The 12067-nt window shown below is 47.3% G+C and overlaps 1 protein-coding gene across 1 annotated transcript in view; it reads left to right on the top strand.

Annotated features, from left to right (window-relative positions):
• Positions 1 to 12067, top strand: part of LOC140911001 (dedicator of cytokinesis protein 2-like) — a 208904-nt gene that overhangs the window by 127318 nt on the left and 69519 nt on the right. The window contains exon 19 of the mRNA XM_073343213.1: positions 7248 to 7345. Coding sequence (XP_073199314.1) covers positions 7248 to 7345 — 98 coding nt within the window. The remainder of the gene's footprint in view (positions 1 to 7247; positions 7346 to 12067) is intronic.

Here is a 12067-nt window from a genome sequence, read left to right as displayed (position 1 = left end):
TCGACAATCCAGCCAGCTTTCTATTCACCTCATAGTCCATTCATCCAGCCCATAGTTCTTTAACTTGCTGGCAAGAATACCGTGGGACACCATGTCAAAAGCTTTGCTAAAGTCAAGGAACAACACGTCCACTGCTTTCCCCACATCCACAGAGCCAGTTATCTCGTCATAGAAGGCAATTAGATTAGTCAGGCACGACTTGCCCTTGGTGAATCCATGCTGACTGTTCCTGATCACTTTCCTCTCCTCTAAGTGCTTCAGAATTGATTCCTTGAGGACCAGCTCCATGATTTTTCCAGGGACTGAGGTGAGGCTGACTGGCCTGTAGTTCCCCAGATCCTCCTTCTTCCCTTTTTTAAAGATGGGCACTACATTAGCCTTTTTCCAGTAGTCTGGGACCTCTCCCAATCACCATGAGTTTTCAAAGATAATGGCCAATTGCTCTGCAATCCCACCCGCCAACTCCTTTAGTACTCTCGGATGCAGCGCATCCGGCCCCATGGACTTGTGCTCATCCAGCTTTTTTAAATAGTCCCAAACCACTTCTTTCTTCACAGAGGGCTGGTCACCTCCTCCCCATGCTGTGCTACCCAGTGCAGTAGTCTGTGAGCTGACTTTGTTCGTGAAGACAGAGGCAAAAAAAGCATTGAGTACATTAGCTTTTTCCACATCCTCTGTCACTAGGTTGTCTCCCTCATTCAGTAAGGGGCCCGCACTTTCCTTGACTTTCTTCTTGTTGCCAACATACCTGAAGAAACCCTTCTTGTTACTCTTAACATCTCTTGCTAGCTGCAACTCCAGGTGTGATTTGGCCTTCCTGATTTCACTCCTGCATGCCCGAGCAATATTTTTATACTCTTCCCTGGTCATTTGTCCAATCTTCCACTCTTGTAAGCTTCCTTTTTGTGTTTAAGATCAGCAAGGATTTCACTGTGAAGCCAAGCTGGTCGCCTGCCATATTTACTATTCTTTCTACACATCGGGATGGTTTGTTCCTGTAACCTCAATAAGGATTCATAGAATCATAGAATATCAGGGTTGGGAGGGACCTCAGGAGGTCATCTAGTCCAAGCCCCTGCTCAAAGCAGGACCAATCCCCAACTAAATCATCCCAGCCAGGGCTTTGTCAAACCTGACCTTAAAATACATGCTTTAAAATACAGCCAGCTCTCCTGAACTCCTTTCCCCCTCATGTTATTCTCCCAGGGGATCCTGCCCATCAGTTCCCTGAGGGAGTCACAGTCTGCTTTTCTGAAGTCCAGGGTCCGTATTCTGCTGCTCTCCTTTCTTCCCTGTGTCAGGATCCTGAACTCGACCATCTCATGGTCACTGCTGCCCAGGTTCCCATCCACTTTTGCTTCCCCTACTAATTCTTCCCGGTTTGTGAGCAGCAGGTCAAGAAGAGCTCTGCCCCTAGTTGGTTCCTCCAGCACTTGCACCAGGAAATTGTCCCCTACACTTTCCAAAAACTTCCTGGATTGTCCGTGCACCGCTGTATTGCTCTCCCAGCAGATATCAGGGTGATTGAAGTCTCCCATGAGCACCAGGGCCTGCGATCTAGTAACTTCCGTTAGGCACCAAGACAACAAGAAGCAATAAACGCCACACAGAGTATGGTAACCGTTTTCACGAGCCTAGGGTTATAGATAAATGTGCAAAAGTCTACACCGATTCCCGTCCAGAAATTGGAATTCATAGGCGCCTGTCCCAACTGTTCAACAGCAGCAGCAACGCTATCTCAGCAATGCTTCATCACGCTAGTCAATTTAATTTAGACATTGATCAGCAGCCCATAAACATCAGCCAGAACAGATTTACAGCTCTTGGGGCACATGTCAGCAACAGCATTTGTTATCAAACACACCAGATTTCACATGAGATGCCTACAGGCCTGGCTTCGAACAGTGTACATCCTGCACAGGCACAACTTAAACAGATGTGTTACAATGCCACGCAGGGGCAAAGACTCCCTAAAATGGTGGACACAACCAAAGAACGTCTGTTCAGGAGTCCCATTTCAACAGAGAACTCCGACCATGACAATCACTGTTAACAACACGGGGTGCTACTACCCCTGAAATGGATCTTTACTGGCTCCCGGTGGAGCAGATTACTGCCATACCAGTGAAAAAGGTCCACAGTAATTGTCTTCAGTACAAAGCAGTTTATTGAGAAGGAATTACATAAGTGGCAAAGGGTTATATTAAGCACATAACTCCTTTATGTTAGATATAAGTGCTATACATTAAGAGCTATACATTCCTCTTAACAAGTCTCTCTTTCACAAACATACACAAACAGGCCCTGTGCTAGCATCACACAGTTCCTGCTTGGCAAACAGAGAAGGTGGTTACCAATTTTATAGACGGCTTCTTTCCTCCTGGTCTGGTCTTTTCAGCCCTCTGGTCTGTCTCGGATTCCCTCGAGGCCAGGCCTCGGCTGCCTTGAGACAACCCCTCTGGTTCACAGTCCTACTCGAGCCCACGGAGCAGAGGTTTGGCTGCTCTGTCCAGCAGCGTTGCTTTTCCAAGCGTCAATTAAGGAATCCCCCCAACGGTAATTTACTTTGCTTGATTCTTGCACCCTTTTCCCTCGAAGGAGTCACATGTCTTACAAGCACGCCCAGGGGACGTGTGGTTACAAATTTTTACCTAATTAGTATTTTAGAAGGGGCGGGAGGGGTGGTACTGAACGAAGATCATCCCACGTATGCTCCTATGTTGCTGGAGCATTGCTTAGGCTGAACGGCATGAATAGGTATTTGTAGAAGCCATATAGAGTGTGAAAGATGGTTTTCCACTCATCTCCCTCATGCGCGTGCACCATGTTATAGGCCCCACTCATGTCTAACTTCATGAAAGTACGGGCTGCCCATAGTCAGTCTAAGAGCTCATTTATAAGTGGAAGTGGTTTCATACAGTTAGTTTGTTCGGGGCCACATAGTCAATACATAGCTGCAAAGAGTCATCCTTCTTCTTGACAATAAAGTTTGGAGAGCCCTCTGGGGAGGTGGACAGGTGGATGACACCCTTCTGAATGTTCTCCTACAAGTATATGTGGATAGCCTGAAGTTCAGGTTCAAAGAGGGCATATATCTGACCAAATGGGATCTTGGCTTTAGGCTAGAGATTGATCAGGCAATCATAAGTCCCATGTGAGGGCAGGATGTCTGCCTTCCTCTTCTCAAAAAACACTGGCAAAGTCACAATATTTGTGGGGGATCTCGGCCACAGCAAATGGAGCTGTAGGGGACGATCAGGGTCCTAGCGGTCTTGTTCTTTGATGATCAGGGTCTTGCAGTGTGTGACATGAACCACAGAGCACACTGGTCTGGTTCTCAGATCCTGGGAGACAGGATAATCGGCATAGTGGGAGCTAAAGTGTAGGGTTTCCTGCCAATGAATGTGGGGGTCATGGGTGTTTAGCCAGGACATGCCTAGGATGACCGCACATGGGGGCCCAGCATAGTCCAAATTGTAGTGTTTCCTGATGCGCCGAAGGTTGATAACCATTAGTGCCAAGGTCTGGTGGGTTACTGTTCTGTGGAGAGAAGAGACCCATCTACAGTCTCGATCAGATCTGGTGGGAACTGCATGAGCCATGGCAAGGTTCAAGTCCTTAACATTACCTGAGGCCCCTGACTTGGCTTGGGTCTCTAGGTGAATTTCTGAGCTTATCAGCAGTTGAATTATAGATGTATTTGGAGTTGCATCAGAAACTGACTTGGGGGTCCTGCTCTGCCCACTGTGGCCCATGGGTGCTATTAACTACTGAAGGAAAGAGAAGACCAGCTCTGTCTGGATTGATTCCTTGGAGTACGGGACCTGGTGTTTCCTGGTCCCAGTTCTGCCCAAGTCTTCACCAGACACGTCAAGGCAAGATGTCTGCGTTTCCCACAATATAAGCACAAGCCTAATGCTGGACATCAGTGTTTCTCAGATTCAGAGACTTGTGGACAAACGTGGTTGGCTTGCTAGAACTTTGATGCCAGAGAAGTTTCAAAGTAGCAGCCGTGTTAGTCTGTATTCGCAAAAAGAAAAGGAGTACTTGTGGCACCTTAGAGACTAACCAATTTATTTGAGCATAAGCTTTCGTGAGCTACAGCTCACTTTATTGGATGCATAAAGTGGGAAGTACAGTGAGGAGATTTTATATACACACAGACCATGAAAAAATACACATTGTAAGGAGAGTGATCACTTAAGATGAGCTATTACCAGCAGGAGAGTGGGGTGGGGGGAGAGAAAACCTTTTGAAATGATAATCAAAGTAGGCCATTTCCAGCACATTTCCATGAGTTAAAAAGAACGTCTGAGGAACAGTGGGGGAGGGGGGGAAGGGGGGAAGGGGGAAGGAATAAACAAGGGGAAATAGTTTTACTTAGTATAATGACTCAACCACTCTACTCCCAATCTCTATTCAAGCCTAAGTTAATTGTATCGAATTTGCAAATTAATTCCAATTCTGCAGTCTCTTGTTGGAGTCTGTTTTCAAAGTTTTTTTGTTGAAGGATACTCACTTTGAAATCAGAAATCGAGTGACCGGAGAGATTGAAGTGTTCTCCGACTGGTTTATGAGTATTATAATTCTTGACATCTGATTTGTGTCCATTTATTCTTTTACGTAGAGACTGTCCAGTTTGCCCAATGTACATGGCAGAGGGGCATTGCTGGCACATGATGGCATAGATTACATTGGTAGATGTGCAGGTGAACGAGCCTCTGATAGTGTGACTGATGTGATTAGGCCCTATGATGGTGTCTCTTGAATAGATATGTGGGCACAGTTGGCAACAGGTTTTGCTGCAAGGATAGGTTCCTGGGTTAGTGGTTCTGTTGTGTGGTGTGTGGTTGCTGGTGAGTATTTGCTTCAGGTTGGGGGGCTGTCTGTAGGCAAGAATTGGCCTGTCTCCCAAGATTTGTGAGAGTGGTGGGTCGTCCTTCAGGATAGGTTGTAGATCCTTGATAATGCGTTGGAGAGGTTTTAGTTGGGGGCTGAAGATGACGGCTGGTGGCGTTCTGTTATTTTCTTTGTTAGGCCTGTCCTGTAGTAGGTGACTTCTGGGTACCAGAGAAGAACCCCATGGCTGGGATGTCATGAACTGGAAAACTGAGGTACGCTTGTGGTGCCGCTTCATGAGGCAATTGTCGATTCAGATGCACAAGTCAATCAGATAGTTCAAACGAGGCAGAGGCTCCGCCTGCGTGAGCTTGTCTTTTATATAATTTAATCCCAGGTGGAAATGCTGGTGCTATGCTGCCTCATTCCACCCGACATCAGAAACCAAACAATGAAATGAAGTGGCATATTTGGTAACGGGTCTATTTCCCTGCTGTAAGGCCTGAAGCGTTGTCTCAGTGGTCCATATACAGTTGGGATCATCAGAGATAATGGATGTGGCTTGAATGAATTCCCCTAATTGTCACAAAACGGGGCTGGACTGTTCCAGGAGGGGAGAAGCCCAGGCCAAGGCCTCCCCAGTCAACAAGCTTAAGATGAGCCCCACACAGGTCTGGTCCATTTGGAATGATTGAGGGCATAGTAAGAACAGGAGCTGATGTTGGTTTGCAAACACCCAAAACGTGTCCCGTGTGCCATCAAATTTGTCAGGCAGGAGAATCTTCGGCTCTGGGGTGGGGGTGGAGTTGGGGGAGCCAACAGAGCAACGGCACCTGCAAAGCCAAATTCTGTGATTACAGGACAATTACTTGCTCCTGCACATTCTGGACAGCATCCACCAGTTCTGCTGGGGCCTTAATGGGGTCCATGCTTGCTCCAAGGACCCCTGGTCATAATTTTTTAGGGCTGTTCAATCTCTCAGGTGACTGGGATGAGGGTGGTCTAGCTTAGTGGTCAGAGCAGGTATCAGACCGAATGGTTGGAGCAGGCTTTGGGACCCAAGCATCCGAGCCAGGGACAAGGGTCAGAGCCAGGGACTCTGGTCAGTAGTCAGAAGCTGGAGCCAAGGCTCAAGCAGGAGGTCAGGAACAGGATATCAGAGCCCAGGGTCAAGCTGGAGTCAGCAGCCACAAGCCAGAATCATTAATCAAACCGGAGAGCAGGAACTGGAGCAAGCAGGTGGCAGGCAAAAAGGGGTTCAAGGCAGCAGCAGGACAGAGGCAAGGCAGCAGCAGGACAGAGGCAAGGCAGGAGCAGCGGGAACAAGGTAAGAGAGGAGCAGGCACAGCGTTAGGCATGAGCATTGAGCAGCCAGGTAGCTGCTGCTGCTGCTGGCTTAAAAACTGGGCCACTGTCCCCTTCAGCTAATTATATGGTGTGACCAATCAGGCAGCCTGCTGCAGGCCAGCTATACTGATGAGGCCACCTGGAGACTGGCTCTGCTGCAGGCCCTGATTCCTGACAGGTCAGTATTTTTAATCTTTCAAACTGGCCGGTTGAAAGGTGTATGTCTGGATGTTTGCTTCCAGAATGTGGCCACAGAACATAGTGACCCAACAGGACCCAGAAGCTAGTGGAGACTTTCTGTTCAGTTTTCACAGTGGTCCTGTCCTAGAATGTGTGGTGCTTTTGTGTGATTGCAGTTGAGGTCATAGCTTTTCAGGCAGTCTCTACTTAGGACTCTGTGACCAAGTGTGAAGCTTTAGCTCAGTGCAAGAAGAGAGGAGGGAAGCAGAGATAGATGTGTAAGCACTCATATTGTCAGGGCAGCCATAGGCCTATCTGACCATAGCATAAATTGATTGACATGCAGGCTGACCCTGGCTCCCTCTGAGCTGTGAGCAGATGGGAATTGGAGCAGGAGTTGCACTCGTTCAGGAGACTCTGTCACTCAAGGAATCCACCAGGCCACTTTTGATTTTTCTTTTGTTTTTTTGCTTTCTTTCTTTCCCCATGTAACATATGCAGAAATTAAATGCCACATCTCATATTAACATAGCATTGAAGCTGTGAAAGCCAGCAGGGACCAGTTCTCCTTTCACTCACATCACTGGCACTCCATTGACTTCAGTGGAATTACTCCTGACTGGTGGGAGTGAGTGTAGAATCATGCCACAGTCACTCCTGCCAGGGTCATTCAGCCCCTTTCCTCATAGGGAGCATTTTCTGTTTCAGCAGAGGATTCAGTTCTGAATCTCTTCATGCTGACTTGGGCAGTGGAAGTGGGGGAAGCTGGTTGGGGGACAGGGAGGGTTGGCTGACTTGGAGGTGCAGCTAAAGGGCTCAGTCAGTGCCTAGGTCGATAGAAAATAAGGACTGACTGACTGAATGAGTTTGTTTCCATGCAGTTGACCTGCTGGGGCTGTTGAAGTGGCGGTCGAAGCCCAACCTCCTGGCTGGAAACCTCCAGAAGCTAATGAAGGTGGATGGAGGAGAAGTCATCAAGGTAAGAAGGGTCCTTGGCAGCCTTGGCAGAGCTTCTCCTGGGCCAGCCCTCTTTGTCCCACAGGAAGAACATCCCATATCCCCATTCTAAACAGCTGCCGCTTTCCACCCCCCTTAGAAAGAGAGAACTGGAAAGTGCAGATTCAGCAGGCAAAGCCTGGTGAGCAGGCCAGGGGAAGAGTGGGCAAGGGAGCTGAAGATATAGCAGTGAGGATATAGGCCCGTGCCACACTGAGTGGTGTGTGTAGTCGGCTCCAGCCTGGAACAGGGAAGGGTTGTCCTTTTCTCTCTAGCTCTGGAAAACCCCACCTGGGATCTGATGCTGAGCTCTGGGCACCTTATTGCCAGAGAGATAGTTACTGACAAACTGTCTGGAGCTCAGAGAAGAGCCACAGAAATATTGAGGGGTCACGGGCTGAGTAGTTGCTCATGCTGTAGTGACATCCAAGGGGCCTAACGGGGAATCAGGGCCCACTGGGCTGGGTGCAGCACCGGCAGAGGGAGGCAGATATGGGAAGAGACCAGGGAGCCACAACAACTGGGATGTGTGGCGTGTTACACTGACAGGAGGGGGTTAATCTGGGAAAGGCTGCAGATTTTGGTAGCTCTCAGAAACCACACTGCAGAAGGTGCACAACAACTGACAGTGCTGCCTAGTGGTCACGTGAGCACTGGCAGGACATCTCCCCATTGAAGCTCAGCCCTGTCCTTTGGCGTCCCTGCCCCAAGGGTTTCCAGTCCTCCCCTTAGCACAGAGGCTTGAGGGCTAGGCCGTTGACCAGTCACAGTCTTTCCCAGTCAGCCTTTCACTGAAGGTGAAGGCTCCTGTTGTATTGCCTCTCAGAGGGGGTAGGGGAGCCTGGGCCCACCCTCTCCACTGGGCTCCAGACCAGGGCCCAGTGGTGGGCGGCTACACCCTACATCTTGGGGTGCCAAGCTGCTTCCCCCTCCGCTCCCCCACCCCCTGAAACACTTCCTACCCCAGTCTCCTTCAGCTTACCAGAGTAACTCACTCCAGCCAAGTCTCTGACCCGCACACTCTGACTCCTGCTTCTCCCCTACGGGTTTGCACAGGTCTGTGTTGTCAAGTGCCAGGCAATGAGCTCCTGGGCAGTAACTTCCCCTCAGAGCAGCCACCTGCTCCGTTCCACTGCCTGTCTCTGAGCTGCTCTGCTCCCCTCTTTACAGCCCAGCCTCCAGCTTTTGCAGGCTTTGCAGGGGTGTCTGGTCAGGGCTGTTCCATAACTTCTTACTCTCCAGTGTGGGTTTGTATAGACATCCTGCACAGCCTTCCTGCAGGTCATGAACGGCCAGTGAAATGCTGCCATGATGCTTCTAACTTGCCTTTCATTGGCAAATGGTAGCAGATATGCGTAGTGTCTGGATATCTGAGGGTCATGAACCATGGTGGAATGAGGAGGGATCAAATGAAACAAAGAAAAGAGGGAATTTAGGCCAAGTATGAGGAGAACCCTCCTGTCAGGGAGATGGATAAGGCTGGAAAATTGTCTTCCAGGGAAGGGCTGGGATAGGGTGGGTTAACTGATTTAAATCAAAGTGATTTAAATGACCTATTTTAATCATGATTTAAATCAGCAAGCAGGAAACCTTTTCAAGTCATCTATTTTAACCATGTTTTGCATTTGTAATGTTCCTAAAGAAAGGTTCATTCTCATTGGTTGGAAACCATTAAATATGTTGATTTTCTGCCAAATGTAGTCTTCACACTCAATTGGGTGCTTCTTTTTGCTAACCAGGAAGATGCACTGTATCTATACACATTAATTTAAGCTATTATATAGCTTAACTTACATTTATTCAGCTTCTTCATTTTTATTAGAAAATGTATTAGAAAATGTTGAATGATGCATTTCTTATTTACTTGATGAGTAATTTTTTACTTGTGATTTGTATCAAGCTCTATTTGAAATGGAAATTCAAATTCATTAAAATGCACACACAATTTTTAATTAAAACTACCTGGAATTTGCTGAAAACTGGAAAAAAGTATACTGAAAAGCTTATCAAAACATGTTTTGCATTTAAGACTGATTTATAAAAGTTAATGAATTGAACTGATTATTTCTGGTCACAACGTCCTTCAAGATTTTAGGACTTTTAGATTTCATCCTCTCATACCTACTTTTTATACATAGATTGGAAGAGGAAAATAAGCGTTCCTGCTTTTTCCATTCCCAGTTGTTTTCTTAACTTTGAATGAACTGGCCATTAAATGGGACTAGTTGAATAAACGGAAAAAAAGAAAATATTCTCTGCACTTGCAGAAGAGGCTACTGCTATCAAAAGCTAGTGCAGCCCTTCAACAAACTCTAGTTTGAGTTCTGAGTGAGTCACTTCCACCAGTTCAATGCTTTGACTTACTTTAAAACTTGAGAGCAAACACGTACTGCTTAATATTCTTTTTTTGTATTTAATTTAAATTATTTTAATACATTATAATAAATCTAGGCCCTAACATAGGTTGTCAATTTAAAATTTAATTTTAAATAAAAAATAAACTTATTTATTTTAAATAAAAGAAATCTGATTTAAATAAAATCTGAATTTTTTAATTTAAAAAAAATTGTTTATCTCCTAGGCCAGAAGCACCGTACTAGAGAAAACTGAGGGGAACAGATTATAAGCACCAATATTGCGCAGGGACTGAGGAGTCTGTTTCTGTTCTTCTTCAAATATATGTCTCTGTGGGTGCTCCACCGTAGGATGCGCGCACGCCCATGCACTCTTGACTGGAGACTGTAAAGCAGTGTCTGCGGGCCCAAGCCTGTGCCAAGCAGCTCCTCGTTCTCCCTTATGAGGCATGTAGGGAGCTGTGGACCTGCTGCCACTCACCTGCAGCTCGAGATGGAGCATTTTGCAGCCTCCAGCCTCTCTCACTTATTGTGAAATGTTCTTTGTTAGTTATTTACTTTGGTTATTTTTGTCATTTTAATTTTATTTCAGCACAATTGTGCTTTCAAAGGAGGGTTACTCCTTTTTTCAGGACTTTAGTTAATGCTTTGGCATGCCAGGTCATGCTGAAAACCCCACCTGTCATTTAAGCCTTGCCAGGCCTGCCACAGGTTTTTTTACCTGCAGAAACAGGCACTCTAGCTGTCACCAGTGTCTTGGAGATACCCACATCCCATTCAAGTGCAAGGTCTGCTCAGTGTTTAAAGGCAGGTCTAGAAAGGACAGAGAGGCTAGGGGGACATTCCTCCTAATGGTACAATCCCTAGTTCCTGAGGGGTCTGCTCCCGTCTCCCCGGTACATCGGCCTGAACATTTCAGGCCACTTTGGTGACTATTGGAAACCAGTTAGCAGCCCCAGAGACTAAGCCTTTGAGGGGGAAAAAGCCTCTTTCACTTTCCAGATAAATGAAAGAAATCTCACACCTGGGAAACTCTGTCTGCAACTGTTACTGAGACTCAGTACTGCATAAGAAGTGGTGTGTGGAGAAGTCTTCTACTCTCAGGGTAGCTTCTATCTTGGTTCCTTCTGACACCTCTCAGCACTGTGCTGTATACAGGACTACTCCCTGGGCACTGTTACCGTTGCCTTCTTACAGTTCCAAGGTCAGAAAAGACCCTTTGTTAACCTCTCTGGTATCACATTCACCATCTCCTCCCTGATCCATGTTTCCTGCTCTGGTACTGACGCAGGCTTTGAACATAGGCTATCATAGCCCTCCACCACCCTCCAGATCCCTTTCCCTGGAGGACCTTCTAGTCTCAGACGAGCCAGAGTCTCCCCTACTAAGGAGGTCTACTAGAGTTCCTTCTCTGGTACTGCCCCGCCAGCTGCAACATGTCTCTTGATTGGGCTTCCAATCCTTGGTACTGGCATTGATGCCTGAGGCTCCCCATCTTAACCCAGGAGAGGATACTTCTGACTCTGAGGTCTTGGTGCAGGGCTCTGCATCACACTCTCCTGAGTCCATTTACGGATGAAGATCTTCCAGAGCCCACCAAACACGCTCAAAATCGGGGATATGAATACGCTTGGGGACCCTTCCCCTAACCCACTCCTCAGTGGACTGAGGAGTACTGGAACCCCAGGGAGCAATTCAGTGAACAGTTTTACAGGGTGCCAGCTAGAAACAAACCCCAACACGCACCGGTACCGCATTATGCACAGGCGCCAAGACTATCCTCAGGTACCACGTACTTCTTTGGTACTGAGAAAAGCACAAGAGGAATAAGAGTCAGAGACTGAAGAAAACTCCCCTACTTCAGCCAGGTCCTCTTCCTCCCCATATGAGGTAGTAATGCCACCACTGCCCTCTGATGTTGATGACTTTAAGGCTTTCCAGGACCTTTCCAGAAACACCTGGCAGACTCCATCTGGATTCCATGAAAAGAGGTACAAGACTCCCAGCACCCCCGGTAGACATTTTAAACATCACCCCGCCCCAGGGAAAGTTTGCCCTACCAATTAATGAGGCACTGTTATTGCCTGCACATGCTCTGTGGCAAACACCTGCCACCACTCAGCCCACCTGCCAGTGGGCATATAAAAAATATTCAAGTTAAAGGAATGGATCACGTCTTCCACCGTCCTGCCCCTAATTCCCTAGCTGTGGACTTGGTCAATGAAAAGCGTTACTAAAGCCAGGCTCATTCTAGACCCTTTCCTTTGGGCAAAGAGTCCAAATGATTAGACCTACAGGGCAGGAGGAGCTATTCATCTGTAGCTCTTCAATTCTGAATTGGAAACCACCAG

The sequence above is a fragment of the Lepidochelys kempii genome, chromosome 4 (genome assembly GCF_965140265.1).
Source record: "Lepidochelys kempii isolate rLepKem1 chromosome 4, rLepKem1.hap2, whole genome shotgun sequence".
NCBI classification, from domain to species: domain Eukaryota; kingdom Metazoa; phylum Chordata; order Testudines; family Cheloniidae; genus Lepidochelys; species Lepidochelys kempii.
This window is presented reverse-complemented; position numbering and strand designations above follow the sequence as displayed.